The sequence below is a fragment of the Melospiza melodia genome, chromosome 4 (assembly GCF_035770615.1).
Source record: "Melospiza melodia melodia isolate bMelMel2 chromosome 4, bMelMel2.pri, whole genome shotgun sequence".
Taxonomy (NCBI): Eukaryota; Metazoa; Chordata; class Aves; order Passeriformes; family Passerellidae; genus Melospiza; species Melospiza melodia.
Window position 1 is genome coordinate 79,966,242 of NC_086197.1, and position 26,306 is coordinate 79,992,547.

Sequence of the window (26,306 nt, forward strand, 5' to 3'; positions counted from 1 at the left end):
CTTACTTTGGAGTTTATGAGATAACACAGATTTTCATATTCAGCTTTTTAGTGAAATGACTGTGGGAGCAGCAGTTAGAACAGTATGACATCATGGTGACCTTTACAAAATTCGAGTAAATGACAGAAATGGGAATTTTAACAGTCACTGAGTGACTGTAATCTCAAGTAATGTGAGAACTGTATAACTTGGCTCAATATTACTTGAATAGCTCATTTGCTTCCTAACAATTACAGAGAGGTACAAGTGTTACTAATTTCTGCAGTCTGAAGTAATGAGTAAACACAAATCCATTCTTGTATTGCTGCAGACCAGTGCTAAACAGCCTGCACAAGTGTAACCCACACATATCACCATTCCTTTAAGAGAAATGAGGAGAATTGTGAAAGAGCTCACAGGATCATAAAATTGTTTGGGCTGGAAGGGACATTAAAGATCATCTAGTTCCCAATTCTCTTCAAAGGCAAAGACACTTTGTATGAGATCAGATTTCTCAGAGCCCCTTTCAACCTGGCCTTGAACACTTCCAGGGGTGGGGCATCCACACCTTCTCTGGGCAACTTGTTCCAATGCCTCACCACCCTTATAGTAAAGAATTTCTTCCTAATATCTAATCTAAACCTGCTCTATTTCAGTTCAAAGCCATTCCTCCTTTAGCTAGTTCAGCTGTAATGTATTTTTTTCATATAATGTGATGCTGCTATTGCATTGCTCAGATTTCTGATGAAATAAAATGTTATAGGAAACTTAGAACATGCTTACCTGCTCATGAATGACCTCTGTCTTGGAATACTGGGAATTTAAATCCTGCCTTGAATTTATGTGGATGTAGTAGCAAAAGCACCCACTGCAGGTTTCTTCCTAATGTGAAATTAGTTTTGTTTCCATCTGTTTCTTTGTTGACTGGTCATTTGCAGTGATGTTTCAATGCAATGTTCATAATTTTGCCCCAAATTGTCCATTTGCAGTTGGTTTATGCTGGTAAGTTTGCAGCTTGAAGTAATTGTTTTGTGTTAGAAGTAACACCCTGATACAAAGCAGAACTTTGCTATTCTATGTACACTGGTATACTTGATTAGATTTAGACTCTAGAAAAAAGCAGTCTACCTGCTTAAGACTCTTCTAGAGTCAAGATCAAGACCAGATTTAGCTAAATCTGGCAGGAGCTACTGAGAATGAGATCTTAAAATGGTAGTAGTATCTAGTAGGTTAAAATAGATTAACTCTGAAACAATTTTGTTCCATTTATCATCTGACACCTTTAAACACCTTTTTATTTCTCCTGAAACTGCTAATTTGTCATACCACAGAATCTTGTACAATTTGTTTCCTGTCTTCTGATCAGGACAAGCAGTAGTGTTAATTTCATGCATGAGTTACAGTCCCTTGACCAAAGAAGTGCAACTTCCCACTTTTTCTGATCCTCAGCAAGACTGCTTTGCCCAGAACCTGCAGGAGGCTGTCACTCAGCTCCTGACAGTCTTGCACACCTAGTCCAGACAAGGACAGCACTGTAGGTTTGGTTGGTGGCTGCAGATATTGCAAGTGTCATTCTTATATTTTAAGTGGAGAGTGAGTGCCATTGCTTTTGTGTGGCTTCATATTTTAGAAGCCTGCAATACAGACTACTATAGAAAATACTTTCTCCATCTATTAGAAAAACTAGCAGCTTATTGCAACAGGTTATGGATCAGGTCCAAGTTATTCATTACCTTTTCATGGAGGTTTGTTCTCAGCTGCAAATCTTCTTAGGTTAGCACTTTATGTTTGTTGAAGCAATACGTAGTTGCCATAGGAAGGAGATTCATCACCAATCTCTAGTCTATAAAATGACAAGTTTACTTTATCAATAGTATTTTTCTTTCATTCTACAGTTAATACTGATTGTGATTGGCGCTATAACAGTAGTCTCAATATTAGAACCCTACATCTTCCTGGCATCAGTGCCTGTGATAGCAGCCTTTATTCTGTTAAGGGCATACTTCCTCCACACTTCTCAGCAGCTGAAACAACTGGAATCTGAAGGTAGGAGCAGCAAAGTTGGTAGACTTTTAAATCCACAACAAATCAATTGAGAAGTGATTTACTCTTTCTCCTCTTTTTTGCATCTTCTCTTGCAAGATGACATTGTCTTTGGGAGCAGAATACATATCTCTTAAAGCCAGGGCTGTTACTGATCCAGCCAATACTGAGTGTTCTGCTGCCAAAGAGCAATAAAAAAGGCCTTTTAAAAGATGGGCTTTATCACCACTGCAGCTGAAAACAAATAAAGTCCTGACATGACATACAGTTTTCTTGAGAGTAAATTTAACTTGCAAAATGGTGGTCAGACTTGGTATGCACCCTTTGAGTTTGTTTCTTTGTAAGAAAAAATTTCAATGGATGTATCTTAATCAGAAAGAGCTCTGATTTCTCAATAAGTTATTTGATTAAATTTCCTTCCTCTCGCCCCATTAAGAGATTAAAATGTTCAAAATAAAATTGAAAACATCATTTGGAAGTGTGAATTTGCAAACCATGCCCTGTTGCCTGGCTTTCCAGCAAACGGGCAGATCCTCGGCAAATCAGTCCCAAATTTTCAACAGTGGTGATCCTCTTCCCTTTTACTTAAGTGTAACTCTGGAGTTCTTCAGATCTAAATTTAAATTTCTTTGATGTTCACAGGGATCTAGCACTGGCTCACCACTTTTTATGTAATGCGAGATTTGCTTAAAATTACCATGTCAGTACAGTTGAATCTGGAGCATTAAAGTACTCTGTCGATGCTAAGAAAGCTTCATATATTGGAGTTATCAAAACTGCAGGAATTAATTTTGGCTGGGGAGGAGCAGCCTTTCTCTTGTGGCATCCTACAGAAGTCCAGGAGCATTTCCAAGTAGATATGAGACAAATAGTTATGTGTTAAATATGAAGAGTTACTGTGATCCCTTCCTGTCAATACACTGAATGCAATTTCAACCCACTCTTGCAAGGACTGTTGCTGTGTATCCTTTGTTAGGATTATTTCAGTCATGTAGTCTGACAACACATGTAAATTGCACACTGGCAGTGGTTACGCTGATGTGAGGTAGAGCATGGTGGGGTGTTTGCATTATGTCAAAGGCATTTCCTCATGCATGTTGATGTTGTTCTGATTTAAACACTTTGCAGCTCGGAGTCCAATTTTCACCCATCTTGTTACAAGCTTAAAGGGGCTGTGGACACTGCGAGCTTTTGGGCGGCAGCCGTATTTTGAGACCTTATTTCACAAAGCTCTGAACCTACACACGGCAAACTGGTTCCTCTACCTGTCAACACTGCGCTGGTTCCAGATGAGGATAGAAATCATTTTTGTTGTCTTTTTTGTTGCTGTGGCATTCATCTCTATCATAACTACAGGTATGGTAACTTTACCCGAAAACTGAAATGGAACTCTGCTGCTTCTTTTTAATGGCTCAGCTTTAGAAAATTCTGAGAGAAATAAGCTGTTGTGGAATTTAGCATACACTGGAGTCATTGATTTAAGTATGTCATAGTAGTAAACACAATTTAATTAAAATAGAAATAACACCATTATTGCCTGCAGTCTGATATTGTAGAGGACTCATTAAAGGGATTAATCTGAAAATAATAACTGAAGGGACAAAACTTTTATTTTGTTGATAGTAATGGCTGTAAAATAATCTCATAATGTGAGTTTGAACCCACCTTACTGTTCCATCAATGGACATTGATCACACCTGTATAGCTCAAAGATTTATAGTAAATAGAAGTTAATGTTCCTCTAACTTGCAAATGGCTAAGACATGAAAATGTTAATAATCTTTTAAAGCCCATAAAGTTAGGAGAAATCGTCATCCAGTTTTTTAATTCCCAGCCCATTTTCCTATGTGAAGTTTTGCAAATTTTATTCAAAATCCCCTGAAAAACAACTCACGACTCCTAGTAAACACAGTATATGGATGAGAATCACACTATACCTTACTTGTACTTGAAGTGGTGTCCATGCCAGGTGTAGCCAGCCCTAAACAAGAAAAAATTAGGAGTATGATGTCTCAAAAATGTTAATAATTCATTTATGTGGAAAAAATCAGCTAGAAATAACTTCAAATTCAGTTTTTAATTCACTTTGCTTTTGTTATGTTTGGACATGGTTCTACCTCTCCAAGTTTTACACTGAACTTTGTGTGCAGGACCTTTATGCAGTTTCAGTACTATGGTTGCTGATGAACAAAAGTTTGATGATTTTATGGAGGAGGTTTTTAAATCTAACAATATTCAAATTTCTTTCAGCCATACTTCAGTGTTGAAAAGGAGTTATATAAGAGCTTGCAATTTATCAAATATTGTACAGTTTATGAAATGCTATCTTCTATTTCTTGTAGAAGGAGCTCTAGCTCTCCTTACAAATGGAGATACCACACAAATGCTTCCCTATGAAAACAGGCACTTACAGTTCTTCTGTTACTAAGGAGAATTCTAGTTCCCTTATCATCCATGGGAAATGATGCTCCCTGTTGTCCTTCTCATTTCTCACTCTGTGTTCTTAGTAGTTTGGGGTTTTTAGAAAAATAATTTCTTGCATTAGTTGTCCTGTATGTTTTACTTGAGAAAAGGAGTTAAAACACTTTTAAAAAATATTAAAATTTGTCATCTTGGCACCATTATAACCTTTACTGTTATAAATAATAAGCACTTGGAGCAACACTAAATTCCTTATCTTAATCTATCAGCTTTCATGAGGAATATTTTGCTTTTATTGCTTACTTTTATATTTACTTATGTAATGAGACATCTATAAGAAAACAGGAGGTTTATTGAAGAAAACTATATAAGGAATGGAGAAATTATAGAAAGGCATTTGGCTTAAATTCTCAATTCCATTCACACATAGTGAGGTGAAAAATCAACAGTGTGGTAGATTAAATGCTTATATTGTATTGTATGAAGTCATAAAGGAAAATCCCTGGAAAATCCCATGCTTGAAACAGCCAACAATTGGAGCTATAAAATTTACATCTGCATCTTTGTGAAACACTAAGAAGAACATCCTCATCCTCTATTTGTGAAAGAAGGGAAAATGTAAGCTGTTTTGAATTTTAGAGTTGCTAGCTGTGTGTGGGGTCTTGGTTAGATAAGAGTAATTTCACAGATTCATGTGTGTTGAAAAAAGGAAAGTCAAATCAAGATTGCAGAGACCTTACCAAGATTCTTCTGCCAAGCAAGATTGGGGTTTATAGTGAATTCAGCACCAAAGCCAGGTGTTAAACTATGATTAAGCTCTTAGTCCTTTTTATGATTAACAAATCCATGTTTTCTCCATGAAGTAAAAGAGGCAAGAGTATGAATATGCATCTTAAGATATACATGCTAATTTTCTGTTTTCTAATGGCTTTTTTATTTGCACAGAAAAATTGAATGCGTTTTTCTCTCCACAGGTGAAGGACCAGGTACAGCTGGAATTATTCTTACTTTAGCTATGAACATCATGGGAACCTTGCAGTGGGCAGTAAACTCAAGCATAGATGTTGATAGTTTGGTAAGCAAAAAATGCACGGTGCTGTGCTTTCTTTTGAGGAATTGCCTTATTTTGTTGGCTATGGTTGTGCAGTAAATTATCTTCAGAGTTGAATATTATGCAGATATGTCAGAAAAGTTTCTCTCCTACCTTTGATAGCAAACTACTGGCTTTGGGATGGCACAAACAAAGTTTTTTCACGATCAGAAATTTTTCTGGCCTGGAATAGGCAACAGCAAATACTTGCACTTGAGGATTCAGATTGCAGATGCAGCAGTGATAGGAAAACCTCAAAAAGGCTTGGGGCTGTTTTGTTACATTTCTTGTATTTATAATATAAAATACATCTTCCTTGGTCTACATAACAGCTTTGCATAGCAGATTACAAAGGATGTTTTTGAGATTCTTTCACCTGTTATCAATAGTGGTTTTAAAATCTGTCCTTGACTTCCCTGGCAGTCTTTTTCTGGTTTTATGTAAAATGCCCTCCGACATAAGACTTTGCAGTCATGCGTAGTTTTCATAGGTAGGACTGGCTTTAAAAGAGAGCATTTCACAAGGTTAGCTTCTCATCACCTATTTGTTGAGACATATGAAGCAGACAAGAAGCTCATAGAAGAGTATGTTTGTTCTTACACTTTTTGTCATACATTAGTTCAAATGTATGAAAGTTTTAGCTTTTATTTTAAATAATAGTTTCTGATCTCTTTCCACTTCATTCATGCTAGGATTTATTTTAGACAGAATTTGTGTAACAAAATACTGTAGTCTTACAAGCAAAAAAAAATTCTGAGAAAAAAGATCTCCCACATCCTGTTTTACCCACTCTAAACCCTAAATCAGCTTCTCAAGCCCAACCATTTCAGTATTGGAAAACAAAATTTTACAGCAGATTTCAGAGTCCCTTAAATCCTGATTAATTGAAATTAATTGCCATATTAAAAATATGTAATTGGGGCAGATGGTGACAGTGAAGCAATATTCGCAAGTCTAATGCTATTTTTTTTTTAATAATTATTCAACTAGATTCACCCTGAGGGAAATCATTAAGAGCCTCAGAACAAGGAATTAACCACTTACAGCATCTAAGATCTTGTTTGCACATGTGACTGCTGATAGTTGAGAAAGCTGATGGCCATTCAGCAGTGATTCCCACCCACCAAACATTTTATGCTAGCTCTTTCTTTGCTTTGTTATGAAGGGCAAGCACTTTGTGAGAGGGCTTCATTGCTGTAACTGCAAGACTTGCTGAATAGCAGTTACATGACTAAAAGTGAAATAAAATGCAATGTTGGTAAATCACATAATTTTTAGGGTTGGGACGGACCTCTGGAGATCCTCTTGTCCAACTCTCCTGACAAGGCAGGGTCACCTAGAGCAGGTGACACAGGAACTCTCCACAGGTGGGCTTTGAATGTCTCCAGAGAGAGAGACTCTACAACCTCTCTGGGCAGCCTGCTCTGTTGCAGTCAGAATTGCTGCTAGCATAGTCCAGGGTGAAGAAGCAAAAAGGACCTTTGCACAACATCCATAGATGTTTTATTCAGCCATGTGGTGAGATGTTCAAGTCCCAGCACCCATGCCCAGATAATCTAACTTTGTCTCTCTACAGGGGCCTGGGGGCTGATCTGGTCTCAGGGCAGTACAAAGATGAGGGCCAAACAGGGAATAGGGAAGGTGTGGCTCAGGAACATAGAAACAGGCCTAGGAACAGGGGAAGGAGCCGGGAAGGGAAGAAGCTTTTTGAGGGAAGCTTCTTGTGTCTCCCTAGAACAGGGAATGCCTCCTCCCCCAGGGTCTCCATGCTGTTCCAGTGCTCTGTCATCCTCAAAGTGAGAAAGTTCTTCCTTACACTGAGGTGAAACGTTTTGTGTTTTAGTTTATAGCTGTTGCTCGTCATTCTGTCACTGGGCACCACTGAGAAGAGCCTGACAGGAGCCAGCTGACAGCCGCCTTTGAGATATTTATGCATTAATGTGATCCCCTCTCAGCGGTCTCTAGACTAAGCAGGCCCAGCTGCTGCAGTCTCTCCTCATAAAAGAGATGCTCCAGACCCCAGATGATCTTCGTGGCCCTCACTGGGCCCTCTCCAGCTGCTCTTTGTCTCTCCCGTGTTGAGGAGCCCAGAATGCAGCCCAGCGCTCCAGATGTGCCTCACTAGGGCCGAGCAGAGGGGCAGGACCACCTGCTGCCCATACTGCTCCCGATGCACCCCAGGTTACCACTGGCGCTCCTGGCCTCAAGGGCACACTGCCAGCTCACAAATTGTCATCCACCAAGACTCCAAGGTCCTTCTCTGCTACGCTGCTCTCTAGTAGGTCAGCCCCCCCAAAACAACCACAACAGCAACAACCATGTTAATTCACTTGGCTCTCATTTGTAGATTCCATCCCCTGTAAGGCAGAATGTGATCACTTCAAGTATAAAAATCTTTATACAAATAATGTGTGTGTATTGCATGGCTTAATACAAACTGAAGGTGTTTCACAGGAGCAACAGGAAGTCCTACTGTAGTATGCAAGGGTGCTGGTCACAATAGTGTTTCAATAAAGAACTTCCCCAGAGGGTGCTGGACACAATAGTAATTCAATAAAGAAGAACTTCTAGAACTTTTCCTTTTTAGAAGTACAGTTGTGTTAAAATGTCACCTATTAGCAGCAATAAGAAAGTGACTCCCTTTCCTTGGAAAGGGAGTCCCAGGTTGCACTAGACACTTCTGAGTACTTTGCTCTGATTGAGACAAAGGACTGTGCTGGAGCTCTGGCTTTGCTATGTGTTACATTGTATTACTGATAGCCTTCTAAGGTCCATCAGGTTGTAGAGTGGATCCTCTGGACATCGTTTGCCAGTGGATAACTGCTCACCCTCATGACATGAACTTTTAGGTATGCCAGAGGAGAAACTAATAGATATTGCTAACAGGATGGTTTTTTTGACATTCAAAAGCTGTTGCTGTGCACAAGCAGATATAAATAGCTTAATGGTGTCAAGATAATAAAACTGCTCACAGGGTGATACAGATGTATTATTTCTTACTCTATAGTTTCTGCATTTAGCACTTCCCTCATCAAAGTATTTTACAATTATTTGGCTAAAGATGTTCTGCAGAGGTTGCCCTAGTAGCTTACTTAGTTATACTCCATTTTTCTCTCTAGAGGTAGTTTGAAGCTCCTCTCAGGACCAGATTGACTAGAACTGACACATCCCCTGATGTCTCCAGTTACAGATATGCACACACCACTCTAGTTGACATCACTCTTGCCCTTCCTTGAGCAGCTATGATGTCTGTGTTTACAGGGCTGCAGACAAGCATGCCTGAGTGAATAGCACATTTGTAGGTAGCAGTCTTTGGCTGTCATATAAGCTGGGGTTTTCTGCAAGTGGTTGACAGCCAAAGGAGTAGCTGGCCAAACAGATGGGTAGGTGGCAAATTTGACTTTATTCCACACAATCTCCATCTTGAGCTTTCCATGACACTGGCACACAGATTGAAGAAATCTGAGTTCCTTGGTTGGTTTTTATTTCTACATACACAGATACTGTCTTTGAAGCAATTTTTGTTGTACATGTTTGGCTTCAAATTAAAAATCCCTATTGTCTCCTAATACTCCATAATGGTTTAATGGTTTTGGCATTCCGTTCTCTACAGCCCTGATACCTTGTCTGCTCTGCCTTTATTTAAAAATAAACAACACTGCATACCCCCCTTCCTCCCCTCCAAACATACATAGTCAGTCTGACAGCTATCCATTGCTTCATTTAACGCTACAAATTAGGCTAGATTTATTGTTTCACTTTGATAATTTCTGCTAATATCCCTTTAGTTTGTTCACAGTCCTTTTCTTCCTATCCTTCTAGGCAGTCTTGTAGTGTCTTGAATTTTTTTTCCTTCATAAGGAAATAGAAAATATTTTTTTCTTTGGTAAGTGCTGCTTTCATAGATAAGCATTAGCTAGTCCCAGTGGGCTATTTTAATGCTTTCTAACCTCTTCCTTCACTGATGTATATCCTGCAGCAGCAATGCTTCAACTGTGAAGGAAAGTTCCTTTTATTAGGGAAAGAGAAAATGTCATGCTTTTACTGTTGCCAAGATTACTTATATAAGGAGATACAAAAAGAATCTCCCAAGGAGACATTAAAACTTTCTAAACGTCACTGTGCCTCACCTCTACATCAGGGATGCTGAAGAATTAAAGTAATACAGGGTAAAGAAAAGGACCAAATTTAAAAGTACAGCTGTGAAAAAGAATGGTGCTCTTACAGATTATTTTTATTGACTTTTTTTTTAATCTATGACATGATCTTAATATGGTTTATACTACTGTCAGCAGAAGATCTGAGAACACTTAAACACAAGTTTAAGTAGAATAAAATGTGCGTCAGAATGGTAGTCCTCAAAGTGAGGTGTTGGTCTTCTGGAAAGCAACATAATGAAAAAAAATCCTTTAGAACATTCTTTTTTCTGCCTGACTGCACAGCAGTGTGAAAAAGAGAAAAAAAAAATCAGTAAAAGTTTTAAATGAGCTAGGTATTTCACTTTTGCAGTTCAGAAGAGAAGCACACATCCTATAAGTGCACCCAATATGTAATAGCAGATGATGTGGAACCTCAGTAAAACCATATGTTCTGCCTACAGAAGCAGTTTTGGCAGTGACTTAATGCACAAGATTTTTTTCCAACATGAACCATTTGGACCAATCTCTCACAGATCCCCCAGTTGCACGGTGCACCTTCCAAGCATTGTTTGTGAGGAGGTGATGTCTGGCAACCGAGCCATTGAATACCATGTGTGTCTGGTCTGAAAAGGGTGACTGCTCTCTTTTTAGTGCAAGATAACACAGAGCCTGATTAAATTAATTCTATTAGCTTACTTGTAAAATAATTACTTCCACCTTCTGGAAATATGAACTATATAATTATGAATTCTCCTTCAAAGTTAAGAAGAGTTTAAGTTATATTAATGAGGAAATAAATAAAAGAATTTGCAGTGCTATTAAAATCTCAGTAAAATACAATTAGGCAAGGCTAAAAATAGTGTACTATGCTTAGGGATGAAAATAGTAAATATACCCCTTTATTCAAAAGTACTACTTAAAGAACATGAAGATAGCTGGCACAGTACTGATGGGAATAATGGATAAGAAGCTTGCTGTCTCCTATCCTATACCTGTCATTATGAATGACAGAACATTTCTACCTGTGAAAGGAAGAATGGATATTTTTGTCAAATGTTCCTGACATGCTACATTCTGCCCAGATTCAAATCATAGTTCAAGCTATAGAACAAGGAATTCAGAATTGATTTAAAATTGTTAAACTGTCTAAAATACATAACTGATAAGTCTGTCAGAGCTAGGACATTGGGAGGAAAATTTCTTTTGTAGAGAAGGGCTTTTCACCCAGCTGGCTTCCCAGCAGACATTAGACAGTGTGTAGTGGTATGGCCCCTTGGGCAGTTATGGGGAATCTCTGCCCATAAAAACTTTCACAGCTCTTGATGAAGCCAAGAAAGACCTGCATTTCTAATGACTGTATTTGACTATATGACTGTGTTTCTATAAAGCTAAGATTTCTGCAGACAAAGGTACCATCAAACACCAATTAAAATAACTGCATGGTCATTGTGGGATTTACTATTTTCAGTCAGACAGGGAGAAAATTGTCAGCCTGATTCAAGCCTGATTGAAAATTGTCAGCCTGATTCTTCCTGTTTGTGTCACCAAAAAGAGCTGGCATATATATATACATGAACATGATGATGACCATGCTTTTCCATCTTGCACAGGGGTTGAGATGGAAATAAGAATTGATAGGCTTGTGTGTTAGCATGCTTTTTAGATCTTCTGTCACAACTGTTTTTCAAGATGCTGAGATATAAACTATGATCCAAGTATTGCCTTGCATTTGCTCCCACATAGGAAATCTGCCTAACAGCACTTCAATTGGGATTGAAGAGCAAAAAGGAATTGTAACTTATACGTCAAGGAGAAGCACTTTTCAGAAAGAATATAAAAGCAGTAAAACAAAGATATACAAAGGGTTTTACATGATACCACTAAACAGAAATCTATTTCTGAGAATACAGATTAGAGAACAAATGTTGTTTACAGGAGCAATCTTTTGTTAAACAAGGAATCTAATTAATTCATTAGTTGGACTGGGGCACTTAGGTAACTGAATGTAAAGGGAAGTCACATCTTCTTCAAGTAAGGATCTGAAACTTTTTTCCTGAACAGGAGAAAAATAGGACATTTTGAAGACTCAAGGACTGCCAGCATGAACAACATTCTCTGACAGTATGTTAGGAATTACAGCCTCTAAAGAATGGACTTTAATGCTAACCCAAACAAGCTGTGTGTTAGAGGCCAAGAAGCAGATAGAGAAGAGAAACTTGACAAAATCAGAGTTAGGCTTGCAAATGGCTCAAAAGCTGGCTGAATGCTTGATCTTAATTTTCACTAAAAAGGCAGTGTTTAATCTGTGGACTTAAAAGTGGAACAGGAAGTAGAAATAGGATTTATTATATCTGAGGTAGAAATTACATGCAAACCAGCTGGAATCCTGGTTTCCCTAAACTGTACTGTTTGTGGAGGGATACACACCACCTGTGAGTCAGTCCATCTGAAATCAGAATCTTCAGCTAGGGGAGATTTGGTTCTGCAGCTGGACATTTCCCTGAAATGTTGTGCAACCAGACTGGAACAATGCCATCCATACCAGGTAGAGCAGACCTCACATCCAAGTGTTGAGGAAGAACTGGCTGAGAAGCTGGAAATCTTATAATGGTCACCTCAAATAAATAAACAAGCATGCAGTGGTGGTGGCATGTGATAAAATAACAACTGTCAATTTTTTGTTCAGAAGGAGAAATGAGAAGTCATTGATACCACCATCAGTTTGTTAGAGTGATAGCAACAGTCTTTAGAAACTATTTTTAAGAATTAGTTGAAAATGTGATACTTATAGATTAGAATTTCTTAGGTTTGCTGACATTAGGGTTGCATCGCACTACCCTCATAACTGTGAGTGCTGATTTATTTTCCAGACAGTAGTAATGTAATAGATCTCATTTGCCTTGAGGACAGCATTGATTATGGGTCTCTTTCAGGAATTATATAAATGAAGGATATCAGGATTATTACAAGAACTGTAAACTAGTTAATGAGTTGGTCAGAAAGGAAATGTCATTAAGCTGTGAGTATTAACCTGTAGGGAGGCTACTCAACAAAGATTAGATTGCTGACTGAGCTCATTTTAATCTTTTTTAAATGCTCTCAATAAAGTAAAAGAGTGTTGAAGAAATCCACCAATGACACAAAGCTGAAAGGCAGTGTTGGTACAAAGGATCCTAGGACTTTAAATATATTAGGTGACCTCAAATGGCAGATATTAAATAGATTTCAGTAACAAAAGTGCAAAGGCTTGGATTTAGGGACTGCTAAGAATAACCTCAGCTATAAGTGAGGATCTTGTTTAGAAATGGCTAAAATGGAGGAAAGCTTGGCTGACCACCCCTCACTCAAAGGCTGACTGTAAGATGTGACTGTGAAGAAAATAGTGTATGATCCTAGCATGTGTTAGTGCAAATATTCTTAGTATAGATAGGGAAGCAACAATGCATTTGTATAATGTCCTGGTAAAACACCTGTGCTTGTTTGTAAAACACAAAATGCTGTGTGCATTCTGGTAAGACAGGAAAGCTTGATTTGAACTGAGGAGTTTGGAGAACATATATTAAGAAGCTTAAACCCAAATTTTCTTTAGTCCTGGAGAACAAAGGGTGATAGGATCTAAGGTGTCCCTCCATAAACAAATGGGGAAAGCAGCTAACAAAAAGAGCTCTTTAGATTTTAAAATTAAAAAAGTTATAACAGCAAACTTGTCCATAAAGTAAAAAATATGTTTTCTGACCACCTGAGCAGTGAAGTTGTAAAGGAGATTGATTGCTCATTGACCCTTGACCCATTTAATAAAAAGATCAAGAGGATTCTTTCTAGTGCCATGTTCCTTTGAAAATGCTCCAAGACTGCTACTAGCAACTTCAATCTAAAGTTCATGAACTACAAGACTTTATTATTTCACCTAATATATATAATTACTGATAAAAAATTCATTATCATGGAACTTCCTAGAATTTTTTTAGACTATAATTACTCATAAGTATTCAAATGTTACTGTTTAATGATCATTCCTTTTTTATTTAATGCTGCTGCTTTGCAGTCTACCGATCTTTGGAGATCAGTCATTATTCAAAGAACTTCAGGTTTTGGGCAACCCCAAACCTTCCTGTAGGAAAGAGTTTAAGTGACCCATGTTGTTTCCATGATTATACTTTGTTTTCCTAGATACAAGTCCTCACTTTTCAAAATACAATTTTTAAGGTAGAAAGAGCTACTATGTCCATTTAAAAAGGAAGCAAGAGGAGTCACATATTAGACCAAAGTCAGTTGAACAAGTGCAATGGAATCTAGAGCTCTAGATGAGAAGCAGCCTATCTTTGAAGATTACATCATGGTACAATAAAATTTTGGGTTACTCATAATAGTAGCTTACACAGAAAAAAAGATTCACTGTTCTGGCTAGGAATTAGGAGCAATTTAATTTCATTTGTTTTGATAGTTTAGTATGAATTACAATTAAAATACCGTTTGTTTTGATTTGCAGATGCGGTCTGTCGGACGAATATTTAAATTCATTGACATGCCAACAGAAGAGACAGAAAGCATTAAGCCACAGAAGAATAATCAGTTTTCAGATGCCCTTGTAATTGAAAACAGGCATGTGAAGGAAGAGAAGAACTGGCCATCTGGGGGCCAAATGACTGTGAAAGACCTTACAGCCAAATACGGTGAAGGTGGACCTGCTGTACTAGAAAATATTTCTTTTTCAATAAGTTCAGGGCAGAGGGTAAGACACTGTTTTATTGTGGTTTCTTCTGACTTCTATTAAGCTTAAGTATAAAATTGTCATAAACCTATTTGATGACTAAAAAGGATTTTGAGTCCCGTAACATTTTCTAAATGAAATTGTTGCAAAACAAAATATCTTCTAAACTAACTGAAGAACAGAAATGACTTAGGATAAAATTCATGTGCAACATTTTCCCAAGCTGTATTCCTGTGCCTGAAATCCTGCTGCTGTGGAGAGGGGAGCTTGCTGGTGAATGCAGGTGCTGGGGACAGGCTGACCCGACGGGGCAGGGCACAGAAGAATACAGGGTGCCGTGCCAAGGGTAACGGAGGGTGGAGGTGCCGTCTCACCCATGCCATGAGGGCTCTGTGCCACCCTCGATTATTGTACACCAGAAACAGCTCTATCCTTACAGGACTGACAAACCTCTCTAATCCTCACCTGTGTTTGGGGCTGTGTTTAAGAAAGGGCTTTAGCTTCAGGACAGCATTTAGGTAGAAGTTTAACACTTGGCTTCAAGTTCATGCTAAAAGCCCGTCCTTGGTGGAATGGAAAGAAAGGTTTGTGATTTCCTGAGCTGAAGGCAAACAGAGGAAGAGGAGATTTTAACTGTCCCACGTAAATGAGAAAACAGGTTCAGTGACAGCTCCCTAGCCTTGACATGAGGCACATATTCACTCCTAATTTGGATAGCACCAGTCTTTGCCAGTTTTTTTAGCTTTGTCTGGGTTTACACAAACTGAATGTTTCATCTACTAAGTTTGAGGGCACAAAAATTTTGAACCCAGAGTTCCGACTTCCTGTAGAACCATCCTGAAGGCACTCTGCATTTGAAAAAGAGATACCTGTGACTCCTGGAAGATTTTCTGGTAGATTTTCTTCCTGGAAGATCCCTTGAAGCAGTAGAGTAAGGAAAATAAAAGACACTTTTGTACTGTACAGAGAGGGGGAGAGAGCAGTAAAAACAAAAATCCTTTTCTCGAGGGCTGTGGTTCAAGTTTTGTGATCAACCGTGGACTCAGATGCTCCTTAAACTGGAGAGAATTTGTCTGTACTGCATAGGTAGTGCACCAAGAAGGAAACAGGAGTTCTCCTCTGCTGAGGGATGGAATGGAATGGAATGGAATGGAATGGAATGGAATGGAATGGAATGGAGCACTCATCTAGTCCCACTACCTTACCACTTAATAGCTGTCCAGAAGTTAAAGCGTATTATGAAGGGCCTTTAAGACTTACAGGCTTGGGGCATCAATCACCTCTCTAGGAAGCCTGTTCCAGTGTTTGACCACCATGTTAGTAAAGAAATGCTTCCTAATTTCCAGTCTGACCCTCCCCAGTGCAGCTTTAAACTCTTTCCACATGTTCTCCCACTGGATCCCAGGGATAAGAGATCAGTTGCCCCTCAGCCTTTCACCAGCTTTGTTGCCCTCCTCTGGACGCATTCACCTCCACATCCTTCTTGAACTGCAGAGCCCAGCACTGCACACTGCACTCCCATTGAGGCTGCTCCAAAGCTGAATAGAGTGGGATAATCGTCCCTTTTGCCCAGCTGGTGCTGATGCTGTGTTTGATCAGCCCAGGATGGGCTTTGCCCTCTTGGCTGCCTGGGCACACAGAACTGACTCTCATTGATCCTGCTGGCAGCAGCCCCCTCAGATCCCTCTCTGCAGGGCTGCTCTGCAGCCACTCCTCTCCCAGTTTATACCTGTGCCTGGCATTGCTCCAACCCAGGTGCAGAATCTGACATTTGGATTGTTCAATTGCAATTAAATACTGCTCAGTGTTCCAAATGATCAGATTTCTCTGCAAGGCCTCGAGTCCTCAAGAGAGTCAACAGCATTTCCCAGTTTGGTGTCATCAGCAGCTTTGCTCATGGTGCATTTGACTCCTGCAGCCAGATCATTGCTGAATACATGGAAGAGAACTGTCCCTAGGATTGAGCCCTCAGGAGTAGGGCTGATGGCAGTCACCAGCCAGAGGTAGCCCCATTCACTACAAGCCTTCAGCCACTCTTCAGTATGGTCACACTAAAAAAGCAGCCCACACTCAGACAGGACAATGTTAGCTGTGTAAACCCAGATGTTGGGAAAGCAGCATCTCGGAGTTCGTTGGTGGTTACTGTAGATATTTGCTTTTTCTGGCAATTGATATACTGTAGATATTTGCAATTCTGGCAAGGTTGGCTCCCCTACAAGGGAAACACAACTTTTAAAAAACCTCAAAACCTATATTACTATGTTTCTTCACACCTTAGAGATAAGAAAAATCAGCATCAACTGGGCAGGTAGAGGACTTGCACAGATGCTTAGAGGTGTCCAATGGGATGATGTCTGCTGTAACCACTGCCTCTGCCCCAAGCTATCCCACTAATCAGAGTTAGGCCCTTTATTTTCAATCATATGAGAAGTAACTTACAAGGGTGATCCAAATGAACTCCCTACTTAGTTTTTGGTTTCTGGATATGATTTGGCTGATGAGGGCTTCATGGCAAAGTGAAGGGAAAAGGCACAAAGAGCTGGGATGATCAATGCAAGATAATAGACAAGCACATTTCTGTCCTTCAGCTAAGGGTAGGCTAAAATATTTTTCATCGAGTTAATTCTAAAAAAAGAAAGAATAGTCACCCCAGTGTTTGATTCTGCCCTTACTGTAGGCTTTTATCATTCCCACATAAATGATGTTTGCTATCCCGTTGAGATCCATCTGGACTGTTCTTCACTTCTGAGACCTCTAAGGCTTTTGCCTTAGTCTGTGATGTGAAGAGTATTAAATGTTTGCTTGTATGATTTGCATTGCAGGTGGGCCTTTTAGGAAGAACAGGTTCAGGAAAAAGCACTTTACTTTTTGCATTTTTAAGACTGCTGAATACAGAAGGGGATATCCAGATTGATGGAGTCTCCTGGAACACAGTCAGCGTGCAGCAATGGAGAAAAGCATTTGGAGTGATTCCTCAGGTAATAAGATTATTGAATATTTTTTGTGCCTTTATTTTCATTGGTTCTACATCTGTATGTACATGTATGCTTTTAAGATGTTTGTTATTGTATGCTGAGAAAAAAACCAAACCATGGATTTTGTGAAAAGGGGAGTGGCATGGACAGGTGGAAGGATGCAAACTTTGAATTTTTAGGGTTTCTCTGCCTCTCCCACAAGAACTCTTCTAGAAATGGGAAGGTACAGCAGGCTCAAACAGAAGTATTTCCAGCCTGCTTATCCCTGCCTCTCTGAGACAGTTTGCATTTTGATTCAGGATAAGATAGTGCCACCTGAAGAAAAAAGATACAATCAGCTACTGTTTTCTGAAGCTCTACATCACATATTATGGTTAACATGTGGACACTGCACATTGTGTGCTTTCCCTGGCAGACTGGTAGCAAACATATAAACCTAGGGCTTCTGAGTCTCTTGCCAATGTTCCTGCCACTGCACAGCATCTTGTATCAGTTACATCTGTGGAGTAACACTGATCCGTGAGTCACACATATTGACCATCTCTTCTTTGACAGTTATACATCAGATAGTTCTTCAGTTTCCAGACATGCACAATGTCCTCCATAACAGTATTCATTCCTTTGGAAATCCTGTGACTGTGGCAGACTAATTCAAGTAACACTTGATGGCAATCTTACCAAGAGTTGCTCGTTGTGTCAGGCAGCAGTGGGAGACCGGCTGCAGATCAGCCTGCCATGCTGGGAGGGGCCAGGCAGCCTGTCCTGCCTTTATCCATCCTTGAGGGTGGCTACTAGCCCCAGCGACTGAAAAATATGGTTTGATCCCCAGTCACCTTGGATGACCTGCTCTTTGACACACCCACAAAGGAGTGGCCAACCAAGGTGCCCAAGCTGCCCTTTTTAGCTGTTAGCTGTCAAACCCGAATTGTGCAACTCCCCATCCTGCCCCCACAGTAAAGCTGTTTCCATCTTGTTGCTGTAAAGATTTGATTTGGTCCCTGATAGTTTCCCATCTGAGAAATGTGGTTTTTGTCTTAGAAATCTGGTGATTGTATGTGTAGTATAAAGCTGTTGTTGCAGTGACTACATGATGCACTTTAAAATAGTAGGAGAGACTCTGGGACAGACAGACTGTTAAAAATAAAAATGCCCTAAGTTTTACAGCTTGGGTCACTGTTAAAAGACACTGAAATATTCATGCTGGAAGAAAAATGGCCTTGATTTTGCAAACACAAGGAGAACTCAGAATTCAATTTTTCAATGGGATGATCAGTTTTGATAGCTTTCCTCTTCCCTTTCAAATATGTTATTCCATGGTAGCCCAAGTGCCATTTATTTAGGGTAGGCATACAAAGCAGGCACAACTTTCTTTTCTTTGTGCATTTCATGCTCTGAAATTTTCTAGAGGCAGCAATTTTTTAGCACTTTGACCTTGTCAGAACAGACCCTTTCTTCCCTGCCACGTTACACCCTTAACAAACCAAGCCTAACAGAGCAGTGTTGAGTCCACGTGTTGCATTAATTTTTTACCTGAGCTCTGCCTGTCACACACTGCCTGCAGAGCTGAGGCTTGCTTGGCAAGCTGCCATTTGATACCTGACCTCTTGTCACCACTTCTGTCGTCTCTTCAACATTTTCATATCTATCTATTCCTTTAAACTTTTATTTCTTTATTGCAGCTGGTTCAGTTCTGCAGAGTAATTGTTGCTTGCGACTATGACAAAAATGTCCCCCATTCAGATCAAGGCAGCTGTGCAGTGAATTGCATGTGCAGCTGCTTGTATTTAGTTTAGAGGACAGGTATGTTGTACAGCTGTCTTCTGAAGCATGGCTGTACAGGATGAAGGATGCTTTTACCAGTAAGGTATGTCTGCACTGGAAAATTTTCCTATAGAGCCAAGTATACATTACTGTATTGGAAGGGGCTTCCTTATCTCTCTCATAGTCATCTTTTTGTTCTCAGCCTTTTGCCCTTTGGGATGTGGTTGCCCACCAGAATTTCTGTGTTCCATCTCCAGCTGTCCTTGGGAATGCATGGACTGAGAAGTAATCTGAATGCTTGGTAACAAGCAGTCTCATTGTCTCAGTGAAAATATGAGGGATAATTCTCGTAGCTGAGCACTCACTATAGAGTCACTAATGGTATAGAAAATATCATTCTGCAACCATCAGCAAAATGCAAGAGACATTTATTACATGAGCATATAACTTGCCCTTCTGCTAGTGAGGTGCATTGTTAGTTCATTGTTAAAATTACACATTTAGTTCACATTTGGAAGTCCCTGATACATGGATCAATGCCAAATAATCCCAGCCCTCCATTCTCTCTAAGGTCATGAGAGTTGCCAGCCTGTTTGCATGCTTCAACTCACAGCACTTGTCCCAAAGCCTTGGCAAAGAACTGCACATTATGCCTCAAAAGTTCCCACATTCAGAACAAAATGAAGTTTTCAGCAGCACTTTCCCAGCGGGAAGGAGAAATTGCATATGCCACCCTGCCTTTCCCAGCAGAACAAAGGGAGCCTTTTGTTCTTTGCCATTCACCTAAAGCTTCAGAATGGAAAAAAAGTTGCCTTTCCTTTCCTGGGAGGCTCTCCTACAGCAACACCTGGATATTCACTGTCTCCAGGAGAGGCTTCGCCAACAAAAGGAGAACGGAGTTCCACCTGAGGCATGCTTCCTCCTGAAAATTTTCCAACACTCTCCTTCAATTCCTTAACCCCAACTTTCCCAATTTAGTAGAAAATAAGTGCTTTTCCAGTGTGGGAACTTCACTAAAGCACCACCACATGGCACACACAGAGTCCTAAGACTCTGCTCTCTGCTTCATGCAGGCTGTGCTGGAATGACCTGCAGGGTGCTCAGGGATCACACTGAGCAGAAGCAAAGGTAAACCCCTTGTTTCTTTCAGTATCTCAAATCTGGCTGCCATGCCTTGTAGAGGTGTGAAGGGTTAAATGATTAAAACATATTTCCTGAAGCACTCACAAGGAAGTTCCTTGCCGTAGCTTCTCACCTGGCTGTGCTGCTGAAGCCCAGCCTGCCCAACACTGCTCCTACAGGCTCCCAGAAACATTTGCTGCACTCACACCAGGCTGTACTTTTGCACCCATAATCTCTTCTTCCTGGACAGGCCTTTCTGATGATTCTCCTGCCGATATTTGCTCACCACATTTCCAGAGGGAGGATTTTCAGCATTTGGTTTCAACACAGTAAGGCTTTAAAGCCTGGGTCGTCATGCAGATTGCATCCTGAAATATTTAATGGAGTCAGATTGAGGACATGCCTTCAGAAATTTGTGTTTGAGGGGAGAACAGGAGACCTGCAGTTGATTTTCAGTTAAAAGAAGTGATGAGAGACCTGAGACCCATGAGGTGCTGCTAGCTCAGAGGAAGGGCATGATTTCTGATGTTTTGTTTAGTGTTATTCCATGCATCCTGCTGGATCTCAGTTTTCCATATGTAAATACTCCATATAGAGTTAAAATCAAGCTCAACATGGAGAAAAACTTTTCTAGAGTTTGCAGGACTGCCAGCTGACAAGAAAAAATTGCTTTGCTCGTTTATTTTACTGAAGAAGTGAAATTTTGCAACTTTTATCTTTGTAGTTCCAGTTTTTCAGCAGCTGTCACATTCTGTTCATTGTATAGGTCTGTCTGTCTGTCCGTCAGTCCGTCTGTCTGTCTGTCTGTCTCCAGCACTATTTCTCTTACCCTTCAGGCCTGCTTACTTGTGGAGGTCATAGCTGCTTTGTGGTGTGCCAGCACACTCCTGTCTGGTGCAGCTGCTCAGCAGGGCCACTTCCCACAGAGGTGCCTGCAGGGCACTGGGATGAGGCAGCATCACCACGGTGGGGGGTGCCTGCTGCATCAGAGCCGTGCACAGAGGAGCTGGGGGTGTTCATTAACAACCCCTCGTGCTCATGCTCGTTCTGGGCAGTATACAGGTTGAACCCATACATCATAGGTTCAGTGTTGCCAGGGGCACAGCACTTGTATTTACCAGAAAGCTCTATGGGAGGCAGATGTTTTGTCCCTAAAGGACGCTTATGAAAACAAATGCTCTAACTTTGCATCTGGTGCTAAAGCATTCACACAGTAACTTGATTTTACTTCGTGTTGGTATTGCTGTTATAACACAGGCACATTTGTCCTCCAGCCCTGGGGCATGTGGGAGTAAGAGTCCATGGGTCTTGCTGAGGACCTGCACACAGGTTGCAGCAGCAGCTTCTCACAGCCAGGATACTCTTCCTCCTTAGCAGCCTCTTGTCAGCTGATCCTTAACTCTTCTGTCAGCCTTTCCTTAGGTACTCTGGGGTCTTGATTCTCCACATACCACATAAATTGCTTAGCAAGCTTATTGCCCCCACACACCAATACACAGAGGCTGTAGCCACTAATGGGGATTAATGCCCTTCAGAAGGGTTGATTTGCAATATTTGGGGTGGTCAGAACATAAACATGACCATATTTATGTTGCTGAATGTTTTGCTTGTGGGTGGATGTCAGGTCTAAGAAACTGTTTGTTGTATAATCACACCTACTGTCATCCTGTGGGAATTTTAACAAGTGACCAAGAAGGAAATTATTCCAGATTTGCTGTCAGTCTACCCAGCCATCAATTCAATCTTCCAATGCTCTCCTTATTTCTGCTTCTTCCATATTTATGAACAATGTAAGTCCTTCATATTCACTTTTGGGTGTTTTTGTTTCGCTTTAGACGTCAAGTTTTTAAGAATGTGAAGAGATTTGTTTCTGCTTCTCTTCAAGCAGACCCTTAACTGTGCAGGTCACTCATATGGAATTTACTTAAGTGAACCCTATATGGTTTCTAATGAGCTGGGAGGAAGGAGGTGTTGAAACGGAGAGAGAAGTACCAGAATTCAGGACAATGAAATATTTACTTTGTGGGGATGAAAATCCAACCCTGCTTTTGGGAATAGCTTGCTTTTAGTGCCCTGCTTCTTGAAAGCAGAGTTATTAGAAATAGCAGCAACTTCAGAGGAAAGTTGTACCCCTTATTGGTCTGCCTGGTGCACTTCAGCAGGAATGTTTTTCAGCCCTATCTTCTTTAGAACTGGTTTGTTCAGTTAACTATTCTTTAGCACTGAGAAATGAAAACATGCATTCCATTAGTTAAATGTATGGGGCTCAGAGTGTGAGCAAACCCACGTCTGACACTGTTTCCACAGCACTGCTATTTCCACCACACCCACTCCTTGGAAGAACCTAATCCTGCTGCAAATATGTCACCCCACTCATGCCACCTAACCGGTGCAGGGCATGGGAAAAGGACTGTGCTGTACTTTACTGAAGCTTTCACTGTTATTAACAATAACAGTTATAAGGGACTCTTTCCCCTTTGTCCCTACAAAAATTACTTCAGTGATTAATTTTTAGCTGAGTGTGGTTCTGCAGCTCTGTCAGTGTATTGTTTGCCATGTGTTGAAGGTATCATTGCACTTAAATCCACCCCATTGAGGGCACAGCACCACAGTGCAGCTGCTTTTCTCCTCTGGTTTCTTGAATTAGTTATTTCCTTCTCTTTTAAACCAAATACATTGGCAATAACATGCATATCTTAATCTAGCAAATTAATTAATGTAATTTATTTTCCTCTGCAATGTTTACACTTTTAATTAATAATAATTAAATGATTAATGTAAATGCGTGTATAAATCACTTTGAAATCTGATGAAAAAGAATGCCAAGTTCCCAGGTTGGGTCAGATGGAAATCATGGCAGACAGGCCAAATTCTGGGAGAGCACTTGCAAGTGTATTCTCTCTCATTTTCTGTTGGTACAGCTAGTCCTCCTCTGCTTTTGGTAGTGTTTGACTACCAAGACTCCAGGAACTTATGTGGCTATGAATCACTGGCATTTCAACATATTTTCTCTAAATAAATACTTTGTTTAGAAAGACAGGAGAAAATAATTGTCTCAATTTTTTCCCCTTGGTATTTGTTGCGTACGTACACAGAAAGAGCAAGCAAATGGTGATATTTCTCAATAAGGCACTTAAATTCTTTGAGAGCAAGTTCTCCATGCTACAAGCAGTGGGTGTACCTTACAGCATAGAAAAAAACAGCCTCAGTGTCCCTTGAAGAACCTAATTTCTCTCAGAATCCACCCCATGTAAAAAGAGATTCAACAAATATTTAATTTTGTCTGAGTCACTGCTTCTTGAGCTATAAAATATGTATCTAAGGTATGATGGCCAAAATCTGCTTGCCTGAACTGATGGGGGAAGCAGAATGGAGTAGCAAACTTCAGCTGGAGAAGGGCGTGTTCTCTCTCAGTGCCAGGAAATGTGCATCCTCTTCCTCTCCTGCACTGGAACGGGGGCAGAGCAGGAGCCAGCACAGCCCGCGGTGTCCAGCAGGGAAAGCTCACCCAGAGGGCTGGGGCTGCTGCAGCCGTGTGACAGTGGGACACAGGGATGGGGACATGGTGAAATGCCAGGGAGCAGAATGATGCTGACATGTGCGTTTGGCTATAATTTATTAGAAAATGAAATTCATTGATGAAAAACAGCTTAGGACAACGCCCCTGAATTTTGGCAATAATAAGCAATAATAAGTGTGCTGGTTTGACCAGCCTATGGTGCAAGAAGGACTCCTCTCCTCTTCATGAACTGAAGATTGAGTATTCTAAAGGGTGGTGCCAGACTGAGAGTTGGTGATTTTGGGGGAATGTATTGCATTGGGAAATTTGGTGGGGGAGGAGGAAGAAAGTGCTTTTGTAAGGTTTTTTTCATTTTTTCCCTTATGGTTTTTTTTTTCTTTCTTCTTTTCTTGTAGTTTAGTTAATAAAGTTTTCTTTATGTTTAAGCTGGAGCCTGCTTTGCTTATTCCTGGTCGCATCTCACAGCAGACACCAGGGAGAGGGTATTCTCATGGGGGCACTGGCTCTGTGCCAGGCCTAAACCATGACATTAAGCAATAGTTTTTCCTCTCTAAGCAAAATTGTGGAAACACACACTTTAGGTTTATAATTTTCTTTTGGTACGTTTGAATGTATTTCACATAGTCACGAATCAAAAATAGTTTTAAAATGTTTATTTCAAAATGAAAATGCAGGAAATGTTTTATTCTGAAAACTGCTGAAGTCTGGGGTTTGCTGGTTTTCAGGCAAGTTTGGCTAAGATTTTGTTAAAATAATTGCCAAAATCTTAATAAATAAGCATTTTCAAAATCACTTTTTTTGGAAAAGCATTTAAAAAAAATTAATAACCTGCAGTTAGCTCTATCTGGTAATTGCGGAAAGTAATTCTTTTGTCTGTATGCTTCACAATTTCCAATGTTTTATACAATGTTTCAGGTTATCTATCTACCTGTGTCTGTATGTCTTTTTTCTTGCAGAAAGTGTTCATATTTTCTGGAAGTTTTCGGATGAATTTGGATCCTTATGGGCAGTGGAATGATGAAGAAATATGGAAAGTTGCAGAGGAGGTAAAGCTGTTCAGTGTCATTTGTCTCCCTCTGGTGATGTGGTTGCAGCAGGGTGCTGTGTAGGTCTAATGACTGCCATATTTTACATTTATATAGAATCTTAAGAAGTAAGGGCAGAGGATAGGTCATGCTGTGCTACAAACCATATCCATTATTCTTATGTAAATAGTTAGTTCACTTCTCAGGCCAATGGGAAGCCAGCTGGGAGGAGCTCTCTTCTCTGACAAGGCATTCAGGCTTTTGTTCTACTTGTGTCATGGAGCTTCCTGTGCCATGGAAAATAAGAGTCATGGAATGTTAGAATTCCGAACCTGAAGGTCGTCTTCTAATATTTTGTTGAGTTTTCCACAACATTTTTTTTTCCAATTCCCAAGCTTAGGGGCCAGATTCTGTTTTCATGTTGCACTGGTGCCACACATTGCAGGTGTCAGGTGCCACTCTTGGCTCTGACAGTGCTCCATGGGTTGCAGAGGTGTCTGTAATGCCCAGGAAAAGTCAGGTGAGCATTACAGGAGGCAAAGGGCTGCAGCCCAGAAAGTGGGTACCTTTCCCCAAGGTACAGATGACCTAATTAATTCAGACCTAACCATACATTGGTGCCACTTTCCTTCACTACAAGTCTCAAGTATCAAAAAGTGCTTACAGGTGTGGGACTTAATCTGAAAGCTTCCTCCTTTCCCATCCAGGAGGTTAACTCTGCCTCTGCTTGCTTTCTTGGGTTTTTCTAATTTCTTCCCTATATTTGGAAAGAGGAAAGCAGACACGTTCTGTAATTTACTGTCAAATGAAAATATCATGACAGTTTTGTTTAGATGGTGTGACAGCAGCTTTTCAGACAGCCCTAGTGGAGGCAACAGTGTGCTCAGTGCTGTTTCTCTGCTTTTCTGAGGCTCTGGAAAAAATTTAGTGTGGATCAATATCCTCTTTCTTGAAGAAGATAAGCTCGACTGCTTTGGAGAATTGTTTTTAGTGTGTTTGAATTGAGCTTGGGATTTTAAAGAGCTAAACCTGATTTACAATGGCGTGAAAACAATTTTATTTTGAAGTGTTTATCATTAAGGAGTTGGGCAAATCTGTATTTGATACGGAGGTTTTCATTGCACGGGCAAGAATGCAAAGCAAATAAAAAAAGAAAGAGCTGTAATGCTTTTTACTAGGAGTGATTGGATTGTTTACCAAGTTCATGCTCTTGAAGTCTGGCTCAGCAGTGAGTCAGTGTAACTTGGGGAGCACGGCACAGAAATGAGCTGTCAGCTTCTTCCAGACCCATGTTGACTGTGGAGGATTTAGAGGATCCTCCTGAGATCAGCATCAGCTTTTTACACTCCTTGCAATCAGCTGCAGAGAACAAGGCCTTGTCTGATGTTGCAGTTTTATTGCTCCCATATTTCAGCACCTGAATCTGTCAGACTTGTGTTGACTTGTGAGCTTAAGTCTCACTCCTGCAGTCAGCTGTCTGTCTGAACCTATGGGTACATGGAGAGACCTTGTGCAGTTTT

General features: G+C 40.3%; 1 protein-coding gene across 1 annotated transcript in view; it reads left to right on the forward strand.

The window, feature by feature from the left end:
* CFTR (CF transmembrane conductance regulator) overlaps positions 1-26,306 on the forward strand; it is an 88,389-nt gene that overhangs the window by 57,783 nt on the left and 4,300 nt on the right. The window contains exons 19-24 of the mRNA XM_063155325.1: positions 1,875-2,025; positions 3,151-3,378; positions 5,418-5,518; positions 14,162-14,404; positions 17,206-17,361; positions 24,718-24,807. Of these exons, the coding sequence (XP_063011395.1) occupies positions 1,875-2,025; positions 3,151-3,378; positions 5,418-5,518; positions 14,162-14,404; positions 17,206-17,361; positions 24,718-24,807 (969 nt within the window). The remainder of the gene's footprint in view (positions 1-1,874; positions 2,026-3,150; positions 3,379-5,417; positions 5,519-14,161; positions 14,405-17,205; positions 17,362-24,717; positions 24,808-26,306) is intronic.